We start from the raw sequence: 27,993 nt of genomic DNA, 5'->3' as shown, positions 1-27,993 counted from the left end.
TTAATCAAATAACTTTAATCAAGTTAACAGCAAGCAGCAGAAGTACAATTACAGGAAAAGCCCCATATTTTACATGTAAATTGTTTTTCCTTGTCTTTACTTGTAAGGTGTTGAAGGTGGGACCCACTCCTGAATCTTCTTTCTAGTGGTGGAATAAGGTACGTATTGTTGTGGAGTGCCACTCACGTTGAATTTATGGTTTGTCCAGATGAATTTACGAGCAGTAGGTGGTTTTGTTGTTGGAGGATCATCAGTCATAGAGTGAAGCCAACGATGCCTTAAAGAGGGAAAAAAAGACAATTATGAACAGGCAGCATAGTATAGTGGGAGGAGGGTTAAGAGAGCAGTTCTCGAGCTACTGTGTTGCTTGAGCTCAAATCTCAGCTCCATCACTAACTAGCTGAACTTTTCTACGCCTGGGTTTTTTCATCTGAACATTCTTACTAAGAATGGTGTAAGGATTAAATGAGACAATACACATAAAGCACCTAGAAAAATTCTTGTGCATAGTAGGTACTCAACAAATGTTAGCTATTGCTGTTATAATTATTGTATTTCATCAAATCTAGGACACCATCCATTTTAAGATACACCATTATTTTATGTATCTCTAAGAAAGAAAAAATCCTGCTAACTAAACTATGACACTATTGATTATAACATGTATCCTAATTTTACGCATAAAAATGTATTTTAGGTCTTCCCTGGTGGCGCAGTGGTTGAGAGTCCACCTGCCGATGCAGGGGACGCGGGTTCATGCCCCGATCTGGGAAGATCCCACATGCCGCGGAGCGGCTGGGCCTGTGAGCCATGGCGGCTGAGCCTGCATGTCCAGAGCCTGTGCTCCGCAACGGGAGAGGCCACAACAGTGAGAGGCCCACGTACAGCAAAAAACAAAAACAATAAAAACAAATGTATTTTAGAACTGATGACGTACAGTATTACTGTTAGATGCTAGAGGCTGATTCCGGAGTTTCAGGATGCTCTGGTTCATGAAGCTCTAGTTTGAAACCTATGAGGCTCCTGCTGAAGAAGAGGGTCTCTGCATGCATCTTAAAAGAACACTGGAGGACATACAGTTTGTTATAATAAAATTATTAAATCACAGCCCAAAGTTCATGAGTGTTTCAGCTTCAAGTGTTCGTCAAAAGATGTTTGCTTGGAGGTGCCAGAAATCTGGCCTAAAGAAGAAAGCAAGGCGTTTCCTTGGAGTATAGAGAACTGTCTCTCTAATAACAGAGAAAAGAAAGAATCAAAGTCCAAGGGACAAAGAGTAGAACTGAGCAGAAAGCCAAGCTGAATTTATAAGGGAAAGGAAGGGGAGAGAGAATTCATAACAAGACTCAGAGCTCACAAGACAAAGATGACCCTATGGGAAAAGGGAATGAGGTGACAGGCACAGAATTGCAGTTCCAAGAAAAAAAAAAGGGGGGGTGGAGGATTGCCCAGCTACAGAGGAAGGGGCAAGTTTCAGTAAAATAACTAAGACTAAAGCTAATGAGAAAAATTTATGATACTATGTAAGTTTAAGAATATTTGCTAACAGGGCTTCCCTGGTGGCATAGTGGTTGAGAGTCCACCTGCCAATGCAGGGCACATGGGTTTGTGCCCCGGTCCGGGAGGATCCCACATGCCGCGGAGAGGCTGGGCCCATGAGCCACGGCCGCTGAGCCTGCACGTCCGGAGCCTGTGCTCCGCGGCGGGAGAGGCCACAACAGTGAGAAGCCCGCGTACTGCAAAAAAAAAAAAAGAATATTTGCTAACAGTAATTGATAGATATAGCTAGGTAATTGGCTAAGACCTATGAGAGTAGAGATAAAATATTATTACTGTTGCTATATTTGTGTCTAAAGATAATTATATCATGATCAGCTAACACAATAAAGAATGAAGAAGTCTGTACACACTAGGCTGGTTTCTCTCTTACATCCTCCAAAGGAAACTGGATTAGTGAAAAGTAACCTGGACCAATAAACAACTACTAACATGAGCTCTGAAACCTAGCGAGGCAGTGGTGGCGAGACAGGCTCCACGAGCTACTCGAAGGCGGGATTAGCTGTCAAAACCAAGGCTCTTATTTATCAAGGGGCTTTGTGTAAGTTCAGGCATAGAAGAAATATTTAACTTTTGCCATTTGAGTCAGCTTAAGTAACTAAAGAAGATTTGTATTCAAATAATTGCCATCGAGATTCCTGAAAGTTAAAATATTTAAGGAACCACAGTCCAAAGCTTTCATAAGCCTATTTAGTTACTTAACTGAGAGCTCATGGAGAAATAGAAAACGTTCAAGGAAACTAAAAGAGGGGAAATTCTCTGGTGGTCCAGTGGTTAGGACTCAGTGCTTTCATTGCCTGGTTCAATACCTGGTTGGGGAACTAAGATCCTGCAAGCTGCATGGCATGGCAAGAAAGAAAGAAAGAAAAGAAAGAAAGAAAGAAAAAAAGAAAGAAAGAAAGAAAGAAAGAAAGAAAGAAATTTTTTACCACCAACACATAAAATCTGAAAATATTCATCCAGTAAGGCTACTGGCCAGAGTTAGGGAATGACTAAACAGCAATTTATTCTCATTATGTTAGAATAAGAAACTATAAAATAAGAAAATGTTTATAGTATGCTAGGCTAATATAACCCTTCTGTTATATTATTAAATAAAGCCTAAAGAAATAATACCTTTTAGATTTCCACACCAGAGTTTTTGTAAAACAGGTTTTCATCTGGGTCATTTTTCTTCCAATTAATTAAAGATGCTAATGGACTAAGAGTATTGTCTAGAAAACTGTGTTGAGCTGGCATCAGACCCACTTCAATTTTATATCACTGTTATTATCTTACAGGACAAAATATAAAATTACTTAAACTTGATAAAGTCAGCGTGACTACAAATAAGGAGACTGGCGGAAAGGCAAAAAGTTATAAATACTAAAGAGATAAATATAATGAAAATAGATTACACTTTGGAAAAAACTCAGTACTCAAATACATTCAAGTGTGTCAAAATCTTTTTTTTTTAAATTAGTTTATTTATTTTTGGCTGTGTTGGGTATTTGTTGCAGTATGAGGGCTTCTCATTGCAGTGGCTTCTCTTGTTGAGGAGCACAGGCTCTAGGCACATGGGCTTCAGTAGTTGTGGCACGCAGGCTCAGTAATTGTGGCTCGTGGGCTCTAGAGCGCAGCCTCAGTAGTTGTGGCGTATGGGCTTAGTTGCTCCACGGCATGTGGGATCTTCCTGGACCAGGGATCCAACCCATGTCCCTTGCATTGGCAGGCGGATTCTTAACCACTGCACCACCAGGGAAGTCCTCAAAATAATATCTTTTTTTTTTTTTTTTTTAAGAGAGAAGGCTTGAATTTTTTTTTTAAAGAAGATGTTGGGGGTAGGAGTTTATTAATTAATTAATTTATTTTTGCTGTGTTGGGTCTTCGTTTCTGTGCGAGGGCTTTCTCTAGTTGTGGCAAGCGGGGGCCACTCTTCATTGCGGTGCGCGGGCCTCTCGCTGTAGAGGCCTCTCTTGTTGCAGAGCACAAGCTCCAGACGCGCAGGCTCAGTAGTTGTGGCTCACAGGCCTAGTTGCTCCATAGCATGTGGGATCCTCCCAGACCAGGGCTCCAACCCGTGTCCCCTGCATCAGCAGGCAGATTCTCAACCACTGCGCCACCAGGGAAGCCCTCAAAATATCTTTAATAACAAAAATATTAAATCACAATTACAACACAACTCAAATGGAAATAAATCCCATAAGTGGCTGATCTAATTCTCAGTTATATACGAGGAAAAACTGTGGAAAGGAAGAGGAAAAGAATACTTTCCCCTTCTTTGAAAATATACTACTTCACTTAAGTTTGAGGTTGTTAGCCATTCAAAGTACAAAATGGAGCGATTTATTTGTGAAGAAAGAATTAAACAGCCTAATAGGAAATTTAAGAAATAAAAATATATACCATATAAAATATATTTTAAAAAAATCACTGTAGGGACTTCCCTGGTGGTGCAGTGGTTAAGAATCCGCCTGCCAATGCAGGGGACATGGGTTGGATCCCTGGTCCAGGAAGATCCCACATGCCGTGGAGCAACTAAGCCCATACGCCACAACTACTGAGGCTGCGCTCTAGAGCCCATGAGCCACAACTACTGAGCCTGCGTGCCACAACTACTGAAGTCCACGCACCTAGAGCCCATGCTCTGCAACAAGAGAAGCCACGACAATGAGAAGCTCACGCACTATGATGAAGAGTAGCCCCCCACTCACCACAACTAGAGGAAGCCTGCGCGCAGCAACAAAGACCTAACACAGCCAAAAATAAATAAATAAAATTTTAAGAATAAAAAATAAAAAATCACTGCAAATGAAAACAGTCTTTAAGATGGATATTAATAACAAAGATAAAAGTTTAATTTTCCCTTTCAGAAAATTTCCAGAAATAAAACATTAACAAATAACAACGAACAACAACAAAAATATAGGCAGTTTTGAATTTTTTCCTTGGATAGTATACATTATTAATTTTGGGAATCAAGGCTGGCTCCTATGTTCATGTTTCAGATGGTTTCACTTAACATTACTGAGCCAAGAAATACTAAAGATTTTTCAATTTTTCAAAAAATGTAATAGACTAAAAAAAAAACCCCGCTCCAGATTGTTTTTTGATGTAAAAATATTCATTATACTAAAACTATTATTACTCCATCCCACTTTAGTTTACGAAACATTCTCATGCATATCACTCAGTCACTTATTTAATACTAAGTATTTCATATTTTAAAATTGTGGAAACAGAATTGAAATGACTTTCCCAAGGTCCCACAGCATGTATGTTACACACTGAGGCTTGAACACAGTTTCCCAATGGCTGAAGAGAATATTTTGATCAGGACCTTAATTACAATTAATAGATGAAAACTGGTTGGGATTATGATAGCACTTAAATATCTGTCAAAATCCTGAGATCCATCTAACCACAGGATAAGACTGATACACTTAATGCAATAAAAACCAAAGACAGTTCATTACAAGATAGCCAACTCAAACTTTGTTAGCTCAGTAATTATTCTTTTTAATTAAATGCAATCTGAATCAAAATCTCAATAGGGTTTGACAATTATAATTCTAAGGATCAGCTGCACGTCTATCTTAAGAACATTCTGAAAACTCACAACAATCAGGAAGGCCAGTATTACCAGACATTAAAGTCACAAACATTAGAATGGTATAAAAATTGGCACAAAAATTTTGTACCAAGATTTTGGTACAAAAGTACAATAATAAAACAGAAAAAAATCCCCCAGACTAAAGGATATATAAGGTAAGTTTGGCATTTCAAATCATTGGGGAAAGTAAACATTTCTCAACAAATTATGCTAGGATAATTAATTTTGTTGAAAAAAATTATTAGGTTTCCCCAGCCATATATCAGGATAGATTGCAGACAGATTAATAGTGCACTGATACAAATGTGTGAATATTTATATTCATAAGATATATTGATATTTATAGAATATGAAGGACCATTTTCTAAGCTTAATATCAAAGGCCAAAGCCATAAAGAAAAAAATGGTAATTTTACTACATAAAAATTGAAGTGTTTATGTACTAAAACTCTGAAAACAAGATTAAAAAATAAAAGAAACAGGGAAATATTTGTAACATACAGAAAAGTAGTTCATCTATCATTACAAATCAGAAAGAAAAAGTCAAACATCCAATAGAAAAATAGATAAAAGGTGTTAAAAGATAAGTCATAAAAAGAAAAAGTAAAAATGGCAAACAACAAAAAGGAAGTTTAATCAAGGAAATACAAATGAAAACAAGATATAACTTTTTACTTGCTAAACTGGCAAAGATTTTAACAAATAATAATAATACCCAGTATTTGTGAAGTTACAGAGAAATCCAACTCATATACAGCTGAATGTATTTACCCTGAGAATGTAAATTGAAGGTAATTTGGCAGTAGGTACCAAACACTTATACAACACGTACACTTCTGGATGCAGCAATTTTACTTGTAGGAATCTGCCATAAGGAAATAAGGATGTGTGGGAACAGGCTTACATACAAGGATGCTGACCAAAGCTTTATATATAACAGAGAAAACATGGAAAGAACAAAACCAAGAATAATATAGGGAATACTTAAATAACTCAGGGCACATCCACATGACAGAATATTAAAGCCTCATTAAATATTACGTTACAGAGAATATTTTATGACTTGAGAAAATGCTCACCATATGTTAAGCTTAAAAAGCAGGTTATTTAGTTAATTTACTTAATGATACTAAATAGCATTTATAAGTCATGGGCACTGTTCTAAACACTTTACAAATACTAACTCATTTAATTCTTAACTCTATGAGACAGATGTTATTATCCCAATTTAATAAATGAGGAAACTAGAGCACCGAGAGTCTAAATAACTTGCCCATGATAGTGATGCTAGGATTCAAAACTGGGCTACTTCTTCAAAAAGTAACCCACTTACATGAAAAACAAAAACAAGGGATACATATGCATAGGAAAAGAGGAGATGGAAAGAATATGTATCAAAATATTAACAGTAGTTTATCTTGGTGTGGTAGGATAATAGGTTACTTTTATTTGCTTTGTTATTTTCTGAATTTTCTGTAATAAACATGTACTACTTTGTAAGATAAAACAAAGCTATTAGAAAGAAAAGTCCTTCTAATTCAAAACAACTAGAGATGGTTTTAAAATCCTGCTCAATTCATCTGTCATTTATTTGAGACTCTAAGTAGGTTCTTCTACTTCTAACCTCATTTCATCCCACTTTAAGCCATCACTTAAAAAAAAAAATCACTCTCTTTAAAGTACTAAATGTTTTAGTAGCAGGTAGACTGTTTCTCTCAGTCTACCTTAATGGAAATTTTTCCTACGTCAATTCCACCGCACAAACGTCATTCACTACAGTTACATAGAAAAGGTTCAAACTGTTTTTTTTAAATCTAGAAACCTCAAATTTTTCTATATGACTATCTCTAGCATATATTACATATATAACATCTTATGGAAAAACCCAAACAAACTTTTTGGCCAACCCACTGGATGGCCAAAAATAAATTGCTAACCTGTGAACACAATACAGATTTATTCTGGAAATTGGAATCAAGAGTAGTTCCTTGTTCACCAAAAGTAATACATAGTTTATTTCCACACTCCAGGTATAAAATTTTCCAACAACTCATCTTTGTAAAATGTTAGAATCAGAAGCACTGAATAGTAAGTGAAATGTGTTAAACAAAAGCTGAATTTTAAAAATCAAAACAATCTTGTCTTCTGCTTATAATTAGCACATTTTAAAAGAGAAAGGTTATAAAGTAACATTCTGTAACACAGGAATATCTACTTAAACATGCAGTTTATAGTTTCTTAGAACATAGCCTCTTATATTCTGATTTTCTGGAGCAGAAAATAAATATTAGGAAGGATCTATTTTGAAAAGAAGCTTGCAACACATTGTACTGAATAACACTCATTTTAATTCAAATCAGAGTATTTTACACAACACCTACTACCTGAAAAAGGGTAGATTAAGCAGATACATCAAGGGGAAGAAGACAATATTCTCTGGCATTGAGAGATGGCCATTTATTTAGGAAAATAATATTTTAAAAGACTATAAGATACAATTCAGTGGGACAAGGTATTAAAAAGGCCGGGTTGAAGTTCGAGTGGAATTTAAAGGTAAATATGAGCTTCAAATTCATACAAAAGCTATAAAAGAAGTGACAAGACATACCATTTTTGGATCAGCTACCAGAAGCAAATAAAATTACTGTATCCCAAAAGCAAAATAACAGTTGTTTCAAGTAAAACAGTATGTCCCCTTTTATTCAACAAATATTTACTGAGCAACTACCATGTGCTAGACACTGGTTTAGGCGTTAGCAACACAACAGTGAACAAAGTTCTTACCATCAAGAAGTATGGTAGTTGGAGAAACAATAAATTAAATACTACGCAATAAAATGCCAGGCAGAGATAAGTGCTACCAAGGAAAAAACGAGAGCAGGGGAAGGGGACACAGTGTGAGAGAAGGACAGGGCTCTTTTAGCCAGGCAGTCTGAGCATGAGCCATGCCACACCTGGGGAAATAGCTAGTGCAAAGTGACCGAGGTGGGAGTGTGCTCACCGCTCGAGGAAAAGCCAGCAGACCGATGTGGCTAATAAGTCAAAAGTTAGCAGGGCAAAAAAAAAAAAAAAAAGTTAGCAGGGCAGTGAACAGGGCAGTGTACGCAGACCTGGAAGGGCCAGGATCACATTCCAACTCCTTGCAGACCATGTAAGGAGTCGGAATTTTAACTCTCACCATGATGGAAAGCCAGTGGAGAGTTCTGAGCAGAGGTTTGATGTGATGCGAGTTACATTTTAAAATAATCACCCTAATCACTTAGTATGTTGGGAATACTGGTGTATTGTAAGAATGTAAGCAAACCAGTTGGGCAGTTGTAGAAGTCCAGGCAAGAGATTACTGTGGTTTGGACTGGGGTAACAGCCACAGGTATATCAAGCATGGGATATATTCAGAAAGTAAAGCAGAAAGAACATGCTGATAGGCTGGTTATTAGAGAAAGAGTTGAGGAGGACCCTTAAATTTTTGGCTTGCATAAACAAGAGTCATTTAAGGGCTTAGGGACATTTTGCTTGATAGGTTCATTAATCTACCTACACTGGGCATTTGAAGATATTTAAAAAATCAAATATATTACATTTATAAATGTGCCCTAAAATGCTTAAAGGGATGTAATTAACTAAACTTGCAAATGGAGATAACTCTTTAGGAGAATTTAATCCTTTCCATTAAAGTTTATCAAACATTCACCAAAGAACAAGAGACTATGATTGCTCTTTATCTTTCTGCAAAAATACTCAATTTACTAATCTTGTTATCCTATTTATAAACAGAATCTCAAAGCTTAAGAACAACTGTGTTTTAAAATTTGCAGCTATAGTAAATAGAATATTCATTTTAAACCCAAACTGCCATTAATCCTGTCTATATACAAAGCCCCTAAGATACTAAAACACTCAAACTGACAAGTAGAATATGAAGTGAAATGGGGAAAACATCTGTGATATATTAAGTGAGGGGAAGGGGAAGAGAAACAAAATATTGTGTATAATAAAGAAATACATATGTATACACACATATATCTATATATAGTTATTTCTAATCACAAACCTTCTTCTAAAGAAGGTGTGACCAATAAACTATAACCTGTTCTCTACACTGTGAACCTTTAAAAACATTCCTTCTCTACTCAAAAGCAGACACTCAGGTATTTGTTGAATCAGTGAACAAATGTTAACAGTGCTTATTTCTTGGCCAAGGAATTAGAGTTTATTTTTGTTTGTACCTTGTATTTCTCTGGATTTTCCAAGTTTTCTATAACAACTGTACATTTTTATAATCAGAAAACATATTTTAATGATGTTTATAAGGACTGTTTTAATAGCACGGAAGATCGCTTATATTATCTACAGAAAAAGCAGAAAATAAAACTGACTGATTATGAACACAACAACTACACAAAAATTTATTTAAAAGGACTAAAGGAAATACGCCGAATGTTGACAGTGGTTGCCTCTTAGGGGTGTATATGGATTATCCCTGCCCCCTGACAGATTCTTTGAAACTTTTCTGATCTCTCCACATTTTTTTCAAGAACAGATTCCATTTAGATTCGATGAAGTTCATATTGCCAAATCCATGTGGACACTTCTCTGTCCTTATCTTACTTAACCTCTCAGCAAACATCAATAGTTAGACTTCCCATGTTTGTTGAAATGCTAACCTCTCTTGCCTTCCTTCTTACTTTGCTAGTAGCTACTATTCTTCTTTGCTGGCTTGACCTGTCCTAAGCTCCAGATTTATCTATCCTGCTGTTTACTTAACACAACCATTCATTTGGATTTCCGACAGGTATCTCAAACTTAGTACACCCAAAAAAGAAGCTTCTGATTCCTACCCTCCACCCTCACAACCTACCCTTCTCCCAGTCTTCCCATCTGAATGAATGGTACCACCATCTACCCAACCTCTCAAGCCCCAAATCTAAGAATCATCCTTGATTCTTCTCTGTCACCTCCAAGTAATCCTCCTCATCTGCCACCTTATTCCTCTACAAGGCTTCTAGAACATATTGTCAACTAAAAAAAAGCTGACCACAACGATGTTAAGTATCCTAAATAAATTAACCCTACAAGGGGAAGATGGCGGAAGAGTAAGACGCGGAGATCACGTTCCTCCCCACAGATACACCAGAAATACATCTACGCATGGAACAACTCCTACAGAGCATCTACTGAACGCTGGCAGAAGACCTCAGACCTCCCAAAAGGCAAGAAACCCCCCACGTACCTGGGTAGGGCAAAAGAAAAAACTAAACAGAGACAAAAGGATAGGGACGGGTCCTGCACCAGCGGGAGAGAGCTGTGAAGGAGGAAAAGTGTCCACACACTAGGAAGCCCCTTCGCGGGTGGAGGCTTCGGGAGGCGGAGTGGGGGAGCTTGGGAGCCGCGGAGGAGAGCACAGCAACAGGGGTGCGGAGGACAAAGCGGACAGATTCCAGCGCAGAGGATCGGGCCGACCGGAACTCGCCAGCCGAGAGGCTTGTCTGCTCGCCCGCCGGGGCGGGCGGGACTGGGAGCTGAGGCTCCGGCTTTTGTCGGAGCGCGGGAGAGGACTGAGGTTGGCGGCGTGAACACAGCCTGCAGGGCGTTAGTGCGCCGCGGCTGGCCGGGAGAGAGTCCGGGGAGAAGTCTGGAACTGCCGAAGAGGCAAGAGACTTTTACGTCCCTCTTTGTTTCCTGGTGCACGAGGAGAGGGGATTAAGAACGCTGCTTGAGAGAGCTCCAGGGACGGGCGCGAGCCGCGGCTAAAAGTGCGGAGCCCAGAGACAGACATGAGACGCTAGGGCCGCTGCTGCCGCCACCGGGAGGCCTGTGTGCGAACACAGGTCACTAGCCACACGCCCTTCCGGGGAGCCTGTGCAGCCCGCCACTGCCAGGGTCCCGGGATCCAGGGACAACTCCCCCGGGAGAACGCACAGGCGCGCCTCAGGCTGCAACTTCTCCCCGGCCTCTGCCGCCGCAGGCCCGCCCCACACTCCGTGCCCCTCCCTACCCCCGGGCCTGAGTGACCCAGAGCCTCCGAATCAGCGGCTCCTTTAACCCCGTCCTGTCTGAGCAAAGAACAGACGCCCTCCGGCGACCTACACGCACAGGCGGGGCTAAATCCAAAGCTGAGCCCCTGGGAGCTGTGAGAACAAAGAAGAGAAAGGGAAATCTCTCCCAGCAGCATCAGAAGCAGCGGATTAAAGCTCCACAATCAACTTGATGTACCCTGCATCTGTGGAATACCTGAATAGACAACGAATCATCCCAAATTAAGGAGCCCTGTGGATGAAAGGCTCTTGGTGCTGCAGCCAGGAGTCAGTGCTGTGCCTCTGAGGTGGGAGAGCCAACTTCAGGACACTGATCCACAAGAGACCTCCCAGCTGCACATAATATCAAACAGCAAAAATTTCCGAGAGATCTCCATCTCAACGCCAGCACCCAGCTTCACTCAACGACCAGCAAGCTACAGTGCTGGACATCCTATGCCAAACAACTAGCAAGACAGGAACACAACCCCACCCATTAGCAGAGAGGCGGCCCAAAATCATAATAAGTCTACAGACACCCCAAAACACACCACCAGACGTGGACCTGCCCACCAGAAAGACAAGATCTAGCCTCATCCACCAGAACACAGGCACTAGTACCCTCCACCAGGAAGCCTACACAACCCACTGAACCAACCTTAGCCACTGGGGACAGACACAAAAAACAACAGGAACTACGAACCTTCAGCCTGCAAAAAAGGAGACCCCAAACACAGTAGGATAAGCAAAATGAAAAGACAGAAAAACACACCGCAGATGAAGGAGCAAGATAAAAACCCATCAGACCTAACAAATGAAGAGGAAATAGGCAGTCTACCTGAAAAAGAATTCAAAATAATGATAGTAAGGTTGATCCGAAATCTTGGAGATAGAATGGACAATAGAATGGACAAAATGCAAGAATCAGTTAACAAGGACCTAGAAGAACTAAAGATGAAACAAGCAACGATGAACAACACAATAAATGAAATTAAAAGTACTCTAGATGGGATCAATAGCAGAATAACTGAGGCAGAAGAACGGATAAGTGACCTGGAAGATAAAATAGTGGAAATAACTACTGCAGAGCAGAATAAAGAAAAAAGAATGAAAAGAACTGAGGACAGTCTCAGAGACCTCTGGGACAACATTAAACGTACCAACATTCGAATTATAGGGGTTCCAGAAGAAGAAGAGAAAAAGAAAGGGACTGAGAAAATATTTGAAGAGATTATAGTTGAAAACTTCCCTAATATGGGAAAGGAAATAGTTAATCAAGTCCAGGAAGCACAGAGAGTCCCATACAGGATAAATCCAAGGAGAAATACGCCAAGACACATATTAATCAAACTGTCAAAAATTAAATACAAAGAAAACATATTAAAAGCAGCAAGGGAAAAACAACAAATAACACACAAGGGAATCCCCATAAGGTTAACAGCTGATCTTTCAGCAGAAACTCTGCAAGCCAGAAGGGAGTGGCAGGACATATTGAAAGTGTTGAAGGAGAAAAACCTGCAACCAAGATTACTCTACCCAGCAAGGATCTCATTCAGATTTGATGGAGAAATTAAAACCTTTAGAGACAAGCAAAAGCTGAGAGAGTTCAGCACCACCAAACCAGCTCTACAACAACTGCTAAAGGAACTTCTCTAGGCAAGAAACACAAAAGAAGGAAAAGACCTACAATAACAAACCCAAAACAATTAAGAAAATGGGAATGGGAACACACATATCGATAATTACCGTAAATGTAAATGGACTAAATGCTCCCACCAAAAGACACAGATTGGCTGAATGGATACAAAAACAAGACCCATATATTTGCTGTCTGCAAGAGACCCGTATGCTAACACATATATATGGAATTTAAGAAAAAAAAAATGTCATGAAAAACCTAGGGGTGAAACAGGAATAAAGACACAGACTTACTAGAGAATGGACTTGAGGCTATGGGGAGGGGGAAGGGTAAACGGTGACAAAGCAATAAAGAGGCATGGACATGTATACACTACCAAACGTAAGGTAGATAGCTAGTGGGAAGCAGCCGCATAGCACAGGGAGATCAGCTCGGTGCTGTGTGACCGCCTGGAGGGGTGGGATAGGGAGGGTGGGAGGGAGGGTGACGCAAGCGGGAAGAGATATGGGAACATATGTATATATATAACTGATTCATTTTGTTGTGAAGCTGAAACTAACATACCATTGTAAAGCAATTATGCTCCAATAAAGATGTTAAAAAAAAAATAAATAAATAAATAAATAAATAAATTAACCCTACAAGAGAAAAACCGTTATCAATGTCACCATGGCACTGGAAAAATCTTCAAGGGCAAAATTAAGTTCTGTAAAAAAAAAAAGCAAAAACTTCTTAACATATGCTGTAATTTTTTAAAAAAAGTACTTATGCATTACTTGAGTATTTTAAACATTAATTTTAATAAGAAAAATTAATATATGAGGTGAGACTAGTGCACTACACGGAGGAAGGAAAGACATATTACTTAAAATGAACAGAAGGTGCCACCAAGTGGGAAAAAAGTACATACACGGTAAAGAAAAATCCAGGCGAGCCATGGTTTTTTTTAACTTGGTTCAAAGGATTTCAGAGTTCCAACACTCCAAACCACACACACAAAAAACTTTGTTTCAGGCTTCCCTGGTGGCGCAGTGGTTGAGAGTCCGCCTGCCGACGCAGGGGACACGGCTTTGTGCCCCGGTCCGGGAGGATCCCGCATGCCGCAGAGCGGCTGTGCCCGTGGGCCATGGCCACTGAGCCTGCGCGTCCGGAGCCTGTGCTCCGCAACGGGAGAGGCCACAACAGTGAGAGGCCCGCGTACAGCAAAAAAAAAAAAAAAAAAAAAAGTGGTATAAAATAGTACTTGTAATCTACTGAAATACTTTGAGTATTCTATTCAATCAAGTTAAATAAGAAGAAATTAAAATCTCATTGCTGACCCCATAAATGAAGAAATTGAAGGGACTATAACAAAGAAAAATAACAGACACTAAGTTATAGTATAGTATTAGTCTACCAGTTAGTATTCATTAAAGTGACTATAAACTCCAAGAGAGGATCATATATTTTGTTCACTACTATGAATATATAAACCCATCAATGCCTGACACATAGTGGGGTGCTCAATAAATATTCATTTAATGGAATGAACTATATGTAAGCTGGGTGCTGTCCTAGGTTCTAGGCAATAATTTTTTTTAATTTTTTATTTTCAAGGTTTGTGTAGCTCCCCTGCCCATCCCAGACATTTGCACCACCATGAATACTTTTTGTTTATCTATTGGTAGACCTAACAGCTTTACCGACTGCTGACACATTCAAAGAAAATGAAAGCCTTGAGACAAAACAGACAAACCCACAAGATTTCTAATGTTCCCACAAGATCAGGGAACGTTACGTGAGCCCCAGAAGTTCATTAAAGATATTCCCTTGTTCTACCAAAAACACTGATGGCTCTGAAGAGAAAGCCTTCCCCAGGTGAGACTATGTAGCTACTGAACAGACTCAAAGACCATCATAGGCCACACTGGGCACCAGAAAACTCAGAAGGACAGAGGACAGGAACCACAGCTTGCCAGCTGGGAAGCATCAGGTGTTCCTCTCACTGGGAGACTTTGCAGTAGTTCATGCAGGTGACAGCCCACCTAGCCATCCAGGAGCTATTTTCTTTGACTCCCTAGATGACAGAGCACAGGCTCAAGGGAGATGAGAGCCACATCAGGCAGGTGCAGGAGCTGCCCTGACTTAAAAGCTTCATGTCCACAAAAGCTAACATCTCTACTAACAACAACTCTATGGGCGTGGCTTCAGGATTGCCATTGCCACAAGGGCCAAGCTAGTTCTAAGAGCAGCAAGACAGGGAAGCCCAAACATAGCTAACTCATCAGGCATTTATAAATCCTCTCAATCTAGATGCAGTTTACCAGTCAGGAATCAGTTTTATCCAGCAATGATTGATACAATCTCATCTGGTTTCCAGGGTAACATTTAACTGAAGATCAGATTCTCTCAAACCTTTTACAGATGATTTACGAACACTGCACACTACACTAGGTGAAATCTCATTTCAAGTCCCATCTCTAGCACCAACCTCTATTCTGACCTCTGGACTAGTGTTTTCAACTGTCTACCCACCACGTTCACTTGGTTGTCTAACAGGCATCTCGGAGAGAACTCTTGATTACCCCTTCCATTCTGCTTCCCCCATCCTGCCTGCTCTTCCTCTTCTCAGTAAATGTGCCACAAATAGTTCAGGCCAAAAACACTGAAGTTACCCTCTTCTCTCAAAATCCAAACCATCAGCAAATCCTGTTGAGTCCATCTTACTTCAAAATATGTCTCTGCGGTAGGCAGCCTCTAAGACAGCCTCCAATGACGACATCCTCCTGGTGTTCACACCCTTGTGTAATCCCCTCTCGAGTATGGGCTAGACTTACTGACTCATTTCTAACAAACAGAATACAGCAGCAGCGTGGGATGTCGCTTCTGAGATTAGGTTTAAAAAGACTGTGGCTTCCATCCAGGGTGCTCTCTGTCATTCACTTTCAGATTGTAACTCTGGGAAAGCCAGCTGTCATGTCATGAGGTGGCCTTGTGGAAAGGCCCACGTGAGTGTTCTCAGAAGCAAGTTTCCTGAGGTCTGTCTGCAGACATGTGAATGAGTTTGACAGTGGATCCTTCCAAATTCAAACCTCGAGATGACTGCAGCCCCAGATGATATCTTCTTTGTAGCCTTGTGAGATTCTAAGCCAGAAGCATCCAGCTAAGCTGTACTCAAATTCCTTACCCACAGAAATGGTGAGATAATGTTTATTGTTTTAAACTAAATTTAAAAAATCTATTACACAGTAGTGGACAACTGATACAATTCCAAATCTCACAACCTACATTACTGACACCTTATCCAACTTCCAACATCTCTGGATGGAGCTGGCCCAGACAACTACATAAATAGTTCCCTAAGTAATCAGCCTACTTCCACAAGGCTCCCTTCCTCTATTCACAGCAATCACAGAGATGCTGTAAACATTTAAATCAGAGTCCAAGAGCCATTAGGTGGGGCCAATCAAGGTAGGCATCTGTCTTTGCATGGCATGGGGGGTGCCACGAGGTGTGTGGCAACAGCCCAGTAAGGTGACAGAGCCTGAATGGGGGGAGGGGTGTGGCAAGCTGATGTGGGGTGCTGGAGGCAAAGTGAGGTAAGAAGGGAGGCCAGTGGTGGGGAGGTGGGAAGGCAGCAATGGGAACTTTGTTACCTACAGTGGAATTCATCAAATAAGTAACTCTTAAATAAAAGAGAAACAGATACATATACAGAAAGGGAGAAAACTAGAACATAACCTGCAGTGTTGGACTGGATTCAGTGGCATTGCTGTCAACTTATGGTTTTCAATATATAAGGTGAAAAAGAGAGATATAGAAATAGAAATGTACACACACAATCATTACAGCCATCTGAGCTTGTCCACTGAGATGTCCCAACAGAAATGAACATACCTTGCACTCAGATATTAGTTTCTAAATACTATTCTCTACTGAAAAATAGCAAGCAAGAAAATAAAACAAACACAGGGCTCCTCAGAGAAATGGCTGTTTTCATGGGTGGGGCAGGGAAAATATAAGATGAACCTGGAACACCTTTTGTCAGAAAGCAAGAAAGTGCTCCAAGAATGAGGGGGATCTTTCAAAAGGACCCCAAATGCAGACTGAAAGGGTTCCCACTGGTCAAACTGAGTTCAATTTGAGCAATAAAATAACGAATTATAGTAATGGATTACAACACATTGATTAAAATGACAATTCATATTGATATAAATAAAGTTTGACGAGTAACTGGATAGTTGCATAACCTCAAAGTATCTCCCCACAAAATGCCAATTAACTGTAAAGGGAAAATGAGTAACTTTAGAATGGAGAAATCTGGCGCACACACCCTAATCAAGTGATAGAAATTTTCAGTAACGAGATAAATCAAAACTAGATGCCATTTAATAGAACACAACAAGACGAATCTGACACTGCTTCTGTGACATTCCTGCCAAAGATGCATAGCCTCCATCTGGTCATGAGGAAACACTGCAAATCTATACCGAGGGACATTCTACAACACCACTGGCCTGTAATTTTCCAAAGTGTTACGATCATAAAAATCAAGGAAAAGCTGAGGAACCAAACCATGGTGAAAGAAGCTAGAGAGAAATGAGGTCCACATAAAATGCATGACCAGATTCCCTTGCTATAAAGACACTGCTGGGACAACTGATGAAACTTGAAGAGGGTCTGATGGTTAGACAGCAGTGGTGTATCACTGTTAATTTCCTAACTTCGATGGTTATATTGTGGTTATGTAGAAGAATGTCCTTGGCTGTAGGAATTACACTCTAAAGTATTCAGCCATGATATGACATCATTTTCGCAACTCTGAAATGATTCAAATACTTGTAACTTTTCAAAAAGTTTGAGATTTTAAAAAAATTGTAAAACAGGTCACATCCTACCTAACCTTCCAGTGACTTCCAGAGAACTTTAGAAAAAAAGCCAACGGATCTAGCCATGGTTTACAAGATCTACATGTAGATGTAGCTATTGAAAGCCCTAGCTATTTCTCCTACCTCATTTCCTGACATCTTCCCCTCACACATTCCATTCCAGCCAAACTGGCCATATTGCTGTTCTATGAATACAAGCAATACATCTCAAACACACAGGACTTTTGCACCGGTGGTTTCTGCTGCCTGGGGCTCTTCATCCCCCACCCCCCACTCCTCCCCTCTTCAAATGTCAGTCCCTCAAAGAAACCTTCCCTAACGCCTATATAAAACAGCCACCTCCCCTACAAGAGAGGGCCACTGCTCTTTATCCCTTTATGAATTCCTTGCATTTACTGTTGCCTAAAATATATAACACATTTGTTTTTCTGCTTCCCTTCATGAGAGCAAGGACTTTGTTTTACTCACTGTTGTATCCCCAGTGCCCAAAATAGTTCTTGGCACCTGGTAGGTACACAATAATTATGTAAATGAATAAAGATGACAAATTGTATTTGTAATTCATTACTCTATATGTAAGATAATACCTGGCTCTCTAATAAAAGATAAATCAACCCAACTTCAAATGTATTCATGGATCAAATCAAAGGTAAGGTTAGAATTCTACAATGTATTGCACTCACTCAGCAAAGGGAGTTCTGAGAAACAAACAGCTGAGCTTATCCGAACCACTTCTCCCTACAGAGACTCATCACAAGCCTTTAAGCTTCCCTTACAAGCAAGGGTCATCAAAGGTACTCAGACCTTAGGGGGCTCCACTCCACAAAGAAACTCAGCTTTGTATCCTCAACTGCCCTCAGGCATCACCCCAGCAGGTGATGTTATCTTCTACAGCTTTCAGCTTCTTTTTTTATGTGATCTCAGATCTTATATATAAAAGGACTTACTTGGCTGCATAGTACTTTTATCATTTCAGATTTTTAACTAGTTAATAGTTGAAAATGTGTTTCAGCCCACATAATTTTCCCTCCCCCAGCCCCCAATCTAGATGGGTGCTTTGAAGGAGATGGCCATCAGTCTGAACATGGCAGCCCACAGGCCTTCCACACGCTCTTAGGACCAACTCCTCCCCCAAAACAACCAAACAAATGAAAACTAGCAGGATACCTCGCCTCCTAAAGCCAACACTCCACTTTGAGATCTTGGTCTCAAACAGTGCCAACGTATATACAGAATGCCCCTTCGAGAAAGCAGACAGCTCCAAACCTAAAATCACAGCTCCTCAGATTTTAACAGACCATAGGTTATTATTTCCCATTAAAAAGAGCACAAAAATCCAGCCTCAAATGTAACATCAGTGCTGCTTTCTCATGTTAAGAGCCAATGAGTTTTATTAAAGACAGAATCCAATACTGTGGTCTTCAAACTACATCACCGGGCTTCCCTGGTGGTGCAGTGGTTGAGAATCTGCCTGCTAATGCAGGGGACACGGGTTCGAGCCCTGGTCCGGGGGGATCCTACATGCCGCGGAGCAACTAGGTCCGTGAGCCACAACTACTGAGCCTGCGCATCTGGAGCCTGTGCTCTGCAACAAGAGAGGCTGCAATAGTGAGACGCCTGCGCACCGTGATGAAGAGTGGCCCCTGCTTGCCACAACTAGAGAAAGCCCTCGCACAGAAACGAAGACGCAACACAGCAAAAATACATAAATTAATTAATAAACTCCTACTCCCAACATCTTTAAAAAAAAAACATACGCCCTTTAAAAAAAAACTACATCACCGACATGAGTATGAGTAAATGCTTCTAATTAGTCCAAGTAGTGGACCAGAGGTAGGCGAAATCTTACAAACATATTTTGCTTAGCTCACATACTATTTTAAAAAATTATTCTGTCCAATCAAGTAGCCTATTCAATTTATCCTTTTAATTTAATTTTTTATAGATTTAATTAATTAATCATTATTTATTTTTGGCTGTGCTGGGTCTTCATTGCTGCGCGCAGTCTTCCTCTAGTTGCAGCGAGCGGGGGCTACTCTTTGTTGCAGTGCGCGTGCTTCTCATTGCGGTGGCTTCTCTTACTGCAGAGCACAGGCTCTAGGCGCGCGGGCTTCAGTAGTTGTGGCACGCAGGCTAAGTAGTTGTGGCTCGGGGGCTCTAGATCGCAGGCTCAGTAGCTGTGGCGCACGGGCTTAGCTGCTCCGCAGCATGTGGTATCTGCCTGGACCAGGGCTTGAACCCATGTCCCCTGCATTGGCAGGTGGATTCTTAACCACTGCGCCACCAGGGAAGCCCAGCCTATTCAATTTAAATAAAATAAATTCACTTCCTTAGTTGCATTACCCACATTTCAAAGTGCTCTGGGCCACGTGGGGTTGGTGGCTACCCTATTGGACAGCACAGATATAGAACATTTCCATCATCACGGTAAGTGCTATTGGACAGTGCTGTATTTAAACTGACAAATTCTTTAAAATAAACATTTAAAAACAACAAGTCTCACAAAGAAATACAGATTTCCACTTTCTCTTGAAAAATCATATGTAGGAACCCTTCGCTGAATTCTTACCTGATGGAACTAGAGAGAGTGAACAGGGCCTCTGCCCTCTTTGATGGCGTATGTGCTTTTCAGTTCAATACAGTCCCCAATAGCCCCAACTGTCTCACATCTGTACTTCCCTCACTTATGTTACATGCCTGGATTTCTACTTGAGCCTTCAGAATGAAAGTGAATACTCTGAGATTATCCTAGTTTCTACTCAATAGAACACAAAACTATTTCTGATGATCAAGTTCAACTAAAATAAAATATCACAGCTAACCTGATACTTATTTTTAGTTTTTTTGTGTGAGATTTTCTAGACCAACTAGAAAGGCTCTCTAGAGTTTAAATGTGTATCAATCAACAACCTGTGAAACAGATATAAATACTTGCTTTGAAATAGTTTATTAAAAATTTGGTAATTCAAGTAAGAGCATTTAAAATTTCATTTCAAGATAGGCATATTAAAAATCACAGTTTTTACAGACCTAAGGAATTTGGGGGCTCTCAATTTACAGATGAGAAATCCAAGCTCCAGAGAGGTTAAGGAATTAATGCTTTAAGTCAAACTGCCAAATAAGATCAGAGCCAGAGTTCTTTGAGCCTTTCTCTTCACTATGGCCAGGTGATACTACAGCACACTGTTTTCCCTCAAAGACAGACACACTATTATATATCCCAACATATAATATGATTGGTGACACCCCTCCATCAAGAGATAGTCTGTAACGTCTCTGGCTGAACATGGGCAGAGTTTTCTAATTGCCTTGATCAAGGGAATGCGGACTCAGTACTGGATGATTTCCAAGACTGAGTCAGATAAGGCCACATGGCTTCTGCCTGGTCTCAGAGCATTTGCCTGAGCAGGCTCAGGCTACCGGAGGGTGTTCCAATCCAACACCCCAGCCATGCCCCCAGCTAAACAGCCAGCACCAACTGCCAGACACCGAGTGAACACACCTTCAGACCGTTGCCAGAGCTGCTCCAGGTCTTTGCTCAAACCCTCCAACCCCCACCTCTGGCAGGAGTGTCCTTGTTCAAAACCTGCCACCCCCCTCCACCTCACCCCTGCCTCTAGCAGGAGAGAATATGAATCCTTCAGTTAAAGGGTCCAGAGATAAGAAAGGAAGCTACAAACAAAAACCCAGATGGAACCAGATGGCACCAGCCAATGAATCTGACTTCCAACAGACCCAGAGTCTGATAATACACTGATTTTTTCTACATTAGCATATTATATGACACACCTACTGGCAGCCATGACCAGACATTAAAGACCAAAAAAGGATCAAAAGGGAGTGGCACCCCACACCCTGAGGTTGTGGGGAGCCCTGCCCTTCCCGGTAGACTAATGCATCTGCCTCCCTATCACTAGCCTCACTCCTCCTCCCTTTGTCTTTACTCTATAAAATTAAATCCCTCTTGCCACCTGGGCGAGAAGTTGATCTGTGAACATAGTTCCCACTTCTCCATTCTTTGGCCACTGAGTAAAGCTTGTGCTGTGTCCATCTAAATCAGGGTCCACAGGACATAATTCAGTAACAAGATGATTCTACTATCCAGCCTTTGAGTCTTCTACTTGAAGCCTCAGACATCCTGGAGCAGAGATAAGCCATCCCTGATGTGGCTTGTCTGAATTCCTGACCCACAAAAACTATGAAATAAATACTTATTGTTGTTTTAAGGTACTAAGTTTTAGGGTAACTAATCATGCAGCCATCGCAATTGGGACAGATGTTTTCAGAACAACATTAACTTAAGAATAAGTTAACTTAAGAATTAACTTAAGAATAACTTAATAATAGATATACAACAAATATTTGTGTAATGAAACAAATATTGCCAAGTGAAATAAAATAAAATGTTGATATAGCTCACCATTCAGGGGGCACCATGCTTCCATCCACATCCCAGAATGTGTTTTTGCCATTCATTTCAGTAGTATATATAACCCATCGGTGACGGCCTGGATGGAAAGATCAAAATGTAGTTTAGAAGAGATGTGAGGAAATAAAAACCACCTTTTTAAAAAATTATAATTGCGTAACATCAAAGAAGACAACCTTTTTTATTAAGAAAAGACTTTTATATGCTCTTACATAAAAGAAATGTTAGAGAACTAGAGCCCTGGGTGTATTACTGAAGGGAAACTCCAGGAAGTGTATGGCAAGCTTTTATCAACAACCTAGTGGCCGCCTCAGCAAAACCCCTGCATGGGGACTGAGACTCACTCTGTGGGTAGGGCTCAGCCCTTTCATGGTGGAGAACCCTTACTTCTCCCCCAGCTCCCCCTCCAAGGGGGTATCAGAGAGGGAAGGGGAGGGAATATGTTTCCAGCTGTTCTGGGTATTCAGGAGAAAAAGTGCTCCTCCTAAGACTGGGGCAGGAGAAATGTATTCACAGCAATCACACTTCAATTATATGTTTCCATATAAATATTTTTAAACAAACCACGAGATCCTTTCGGAAACTGGTGATTATTACATAATAAGCAAACACTATATATGATGGTTAGATAAGCAGAACATCTCATGTTATCAAAACAGTATGCTGCATTCTTTAAAAAATTTCTGTGAAAAAAATAAATAAATAAATAAAATAAAATAAAATAAAAAAGAAACAAAGAAGAAAATAAAAAAAAGAAAAAAAATATAAAAAATTTCTATGAAATAGTTGAGAGCATAACCACAATTTACAAAACTGTTAGGCAAAGACCTGGATTTTAATGAAGAATGTCACTTTTTCTTTTTTTTAATTTTTATTGTGGTGTAGTTGATTTAATGTTGTGTTAGTTTCAGGTGTACAACAAAGTGAATCACTTATACATATATCCACTCTTTTTTAGGTTCTTTTCCCATATAGGCCATTACAGAGTACTGAGTAGAGTTCCCTGCACTATACAAGACTGTCACTTATTATCAGTGTATATTAGGCAAGTTTTATGAGACTCAGTCTCTTTACCTATTAAAAGTGTATGATTAGGGCTTCCCTGGTGGCGCAGTGGTTGAGAATCTGCCTGCCAATGTGTGGGACATGGGTTCAAACCCCGGTCAGGGAAGATCCCACATGTTGCAGAGCACCGAGGCTCGTGCGTCACAACTACTGAGCCTGCGCTCTACAGCCTGCATGCCACAACTACTGAGCCCACGTGCTACAACTACTGAAGCCCACGCGCCTAGAGCCTGTGCTCCACAACAGAAGAAGCCACCACAATGAGAAGCCTGTGCACCACAACGAAGAGTAGCCCCCATTCGCCGCAACTAGAGAAAGCCTGTACACAGCAACGAAGACCCAATGCAGCCAAAAATAAATAAATAAATAAAATAATTTTTTTTAAAAAAGTGGATGATTATACCTACATCTTAAGGTTGCTATGAAAATTAAATATCTCACACACACAACTAGTTCAGTACTGGGCACGTAAGTACATAATACACATTAATTCCTTCCATCTCTTCTTCATTGCCTTCATCCCCACAGAGGGAATACAGAATTCATCCCTGTAATGAATTTTAAGCCAATAAGCAAAACGTAATCTGCATTTACAGAGTTTTCCTAGGTAAACATATAATCAAAAAATATCGACTAATACTATTTAAACATGAACTTATCTATTAAAGAGATTGAAAAGATTTCAGCTAGGATTTGTTTCTTTTATGAGAGAAACCAATCTTGAGAATAAGAAACTAAAAGTAAACTATAATCTTATGAGGCAGGGGAATATGAAGGCAGATGGAGGAAACCTTGGGAAAGGTTTCATAGAGTTAGGCCATAATGACAGAGCTGGGCTTCAACAATCTCATTATATATATATATATATAAATTTTAAATGTGCATACTCAGACTCAGCAATACCACTTATAGGAATTTATTTTTAGAATATTTAAACAATTGAATGCAGACATAGTTACAAGCAAGTTCACTGCAGCACTGTCTCTAATAATAAAAAGTTGAAGGCAATGTAAATGTCTACCAATAGTAAACTGTTCGATAAAATAATGGTTCTTCCATACAGTGGAATAGAGTGTTGCTATTAAAAAGAATGGTGTGGGGGACTTCCCTCGTGGCACAGCAGTTAAGAATCCACCTGCCAATGCAGGGGACATGGCTTCCAGCCCTGGTCCGGGAAGATCCCACGTGCCGCGGAGCCACTAAGCCTGTGCACCACAACTACTGAGCCTGCACTCTAGAGCCCGCGAGTCACAACTACTGAGTCCACGTGCCACAATTACTGAAGCCCGTGTGCCTAGAGTCCATGCTCCACAAGAGAAGCCACCACAGTGAGAAGCCTGTGCACCGCAATGAAGAGTAACCCCCACTCCCCACAACTAGAGAAAGCCCATGTGCAGCAACGAAGACCCAAAGCAGCCAAAAATAAATAAATAAATTTATTTTTTAAAAAAAGCATATATTTTCTCCCTGTGAGGATATCAAACATTGTTCTGCAACTAGAGTTTTTCATGTTACACATATCTTTGATATATTTCTATACAACGAAGTATTCTAAAATATGTACAATTCATCAGTATCCAATTGATGCACAACTAATGTGGCTTTTAGAATTTATTACTAAAACAATGCTGCAATGGGTGTCTTTGTTTTGCAAGAATATTTGAGGTGAATTCCTAGAAGTGTTGGGACAAAAGATATGTACAATGTAAATTTTAACAAAATTTACCAACTGTCCTCCAAAAGGACTATGTTAATCCATATATTCTTATGGCATTTCCCCAGTTGGAATTTATCAGATTGGCAAATACTTCAAAATTTGATAGGTGAAAAAAGATAACGCTGTTTTTTGAGCTGCATTTCTGTAATTACAAGTGAGGATGAGAGGGATAAATCAGGAGTCTGTAATTACAATATACACACTACTATATATAAAACAGATAACCAAAAAGGACCTACTGTATAGCATAGATATCTATACTCAATATGTTGTAATAACCTATAATGGAAGAGAATATTAAAAAAAGGAACTAAAAAAGTGAATCACTTTGCTGTACACCTGAAACTAACACAACATTGTAAATCAACTATATTTCAATAAAAATAAAAAAAATTTTTAAATAATGTATTCTTTTTAAAAAAAGTGAAGATGAGCACGTTTTCATGCCTTTGTTGGTCATTTAGTTTTCTTTTCCTGTGAATTATCTTTTTCTTTTTTCTATTGAGTTCTTCATCCTTTTACAAGTACTTTGTAAAAGTTCCTTGTACATTACAGAAAACAAAGTCAAATCAAATCCCAATCTCATTCCCATTATTTATACCAAAAAATACTGAACTCACCAAAAAACTGCTTGTTGTCTTCGTAGTATTTGTTTCCATATTTGTCTTCCCCCACTAATGTGCCAACCCTCACATCATTTGCCCTGGGAATGTCCAAAAGAAAACAGACATTTTAGGAAGACTGTTCATAACACACACATAAAGTGAGAATGCCAACTTTCACAAACATAGGCAGCTGTGCCAGCTAGAAAAATGAGGAGGTGCTGGGTATGGTCACTGGTTGTATACTTCTAGCGTTCATCCCCACATTCACGGCCACTCATTGTCAGAGAATCAGCTTTCAGGTAAGAGCTCTAGAATCCCTGCTCTTGTTGTCCTAGTACCATTACAGCACAAGAAAAGAGAAACTGACCTAACTGATGTGCCTAAAGTACACTAAATAGATAGATGCAATATCGTCAAATTACAAGACTACTTTTATCTACTATCCCTAGGCCATGAGGCAATGGAGTTAGCAAAAAACTTCAGGAAATCTGGAAGCTCAAGTATTTCACTGTGCTCACCTCGCTCAACTCCTTACAGTACATGGAAGGCAAGTGAAGGCCAGCGAAGGAGGAAAAAAAAAAACTTTCCCAAGGTCACGCAGTGAGTGTTTGGCAACGCTCACTGCTCTCCAGGAAGCAGAGCAGGGGTGCAGCCCATATGCTCTCGCCTCCACGTCATGGCTCTGTCTCTAGAGCCGGCTTTGGTCCTGTCTCCGGGAGACCCCTAGACAGAGACTTCGGCCCGGGGGAAGCGGGCAACGGCTGTCCTTGAGAAAAGCTGCGGATTCTCCAAGGTGACCCAAGCCCAGGCCACTTTCCAAGAAACCAGCCAGCGCAAGTCCAGCCCCAGAGGCCAAGAGCATGGCTCTGGCCGCTTACCTGAAGAAAACCCGTAGATAGCCGCGGAGGCCGCCGTGTCCGCTGACCTGCTCCAGCCCGCGCTTCAGGACCTGCAGCAACTCCATCTCGTCCCGCAGGCCCCGCCTCTCTGGCGCGCTGCGGAAAACCCACCGGGGGGAAGCGGCCACTCAGCAGCAGGGAGCCGACCACAGAAGGTTCCCTCGCACGCACAGCACGCGGAAGTGGTTTTGCGCATGCGCGGGTCTGGAGCGCGCAGGTCTGGAGCTCCCCCGTCAGGCCTCTTCCCGCTTTCCAGAAAAGGTGCGGTTTGTTGATTTCCCTCCGAAGCAAAATTTTCAGAGATTGCATTTAGAAGGCAGGACATGCAGTGGAAAGCTCACCTAAACTAGGCTTTCCCAGGTGAAGGTTCCTCCTTTGGGGACCTCAGTTTCCTTACCTAAAGTGATTGCCTGACTACTCCAAAAATCCTTTCTAGAGCCAAGATTCTTTGGAAACAAGATACCATTAAGGAATTCAATATTAAGCACGAAATGATACTGCACATTCAGAAGTAAGCACATTCGACACCAGCGTTGTGGTAGGCGACTGAGGAGGAGGAATAGAAAAGTACGAGATTAAATATCTACTCTCAAGTATTTAATGATTTAGTTGCAAGTTTAAAATTAAAAATTTAGATATTTAAAGTGTATTTGAAAAATAATCCAGGCATATTTAAATTTTTTAAACAATAAAGGGAATGAAATGAACCCTATTATTTATAATTTTCTAGCAGCTAACTTTACAACTTTAAATATGCTTTAAAACCTGTATTTCTTGATCCATCAGTTTGGAAGTCTCTGATTGCCAACTATTTGAGATGAGAAACCTAGCACATGGTCACTTCCTTCACCTCATCCCATCCTTTGCTCTTCCAGACTCGTCTACCATATCATTTCTTTAAAAAGGTCAAGATTTATATTCTAATCCATAACTGAAAGTTTTCATAATTGTCTAAAGAGTTTTATAAATTGAAACACAACATTATTTCTTGAGAGGACCAAGAAATAAGACTGGACCCAGAGAAGAGATGTAATTTTATGCTACTAAATCTTCAACCCCAAAAGAAAAACCTCCAAATATTAGGATCAAATTTTCTTTTCTTAGATTCTATCAGTTGCTCAAAATCCAATGTCACATTGGAATTTATTTTATGTTGAACTGTGGCTTGTTTTCCTGTTTAAAAAAACCTCTATCTGAATTATTCCAATATATATCTAAGAACTGTTTTAAAAACATAAGAATATTACCATTATCTCACCTCATATTAAGGTGAGAATATTACCATTATCTCACCTCATATTAAGAAATTATTAATAATTTCTTAATATGAAATATCCTCTGAGGAGGGTCAAATTTCCCCAATCGTTTCATAATTTTTTTAGTTTGTCCAAGTAAGGTCCGTATGTTGATTTTCTTTTAAATTTCTCTTAACGTATGGGATTCCCTTATTGTCCACCCCCTTTTTTTGTCTTTCCAATTTATTTGACAAAGAAACTGGTAATTTCTCCTGTAGAGTTTCCACTGTCTGGATTTTGTTGATTGTGTCCCTGTGTTCCTCTATCCCCTGTATTCCATATGTTAGTAATTAAACCTAGGTGCTTGACAAAATTT

The 27,993-nt window shown here is 40.1% G+C and overlaps 1 protein-coding gene across 1 annotated transcript; it reads right to left on the bottom strand.

Annotated features, from left to right (window-relative positions):
* On the bottom strand, positions 1 to 27,954 carry NDUFA12 (NADH:ubiquinone oxidoreductase subunit A12). The gene is made up of 4 exons (XM_030856377.3): positions 26,362 to 27,954; positions 25,499 to 25,581; positions 22,088 to 22,175; positions 1 to 277 (listed from the first exon to the last, which is right to left on the bottom strand). The coding sequence occupies exons 1-4, from the start codon at positions 26,445 to 26,447 to the stop codon at positions 97 to 99; spliced, it is 438 nt and encodes a 145-aa protein (XP_030712237.1). The 5' UTR covers positions 26,448 to 27,954; the 3' UTR covers positions 1 to 96.
* Positions 27,955 to 27,993: the final 39 nt, after the last annotated feature.

The sequence above is a fragment of the Globicephala melas genome, chromosome 10 (genome assembly GCF_963455315.2).
Source record: "Globicephala melas chromosome 10, mGloMel1.2, whole genome shotgun sequence".
Classification (NCBI taxonomy): domain Eukaryota; kingdom Metazoa; phylum Chordata; class Mammalia; order Artiodactyla; family Delphinidae; genus Globicephala; species Globicephala melas.
The sequence above is the reverse complement of the archived record's forward strand: the minus strand, read 5'-3'. Positions and strand labels throughout refer to the sequence as shown.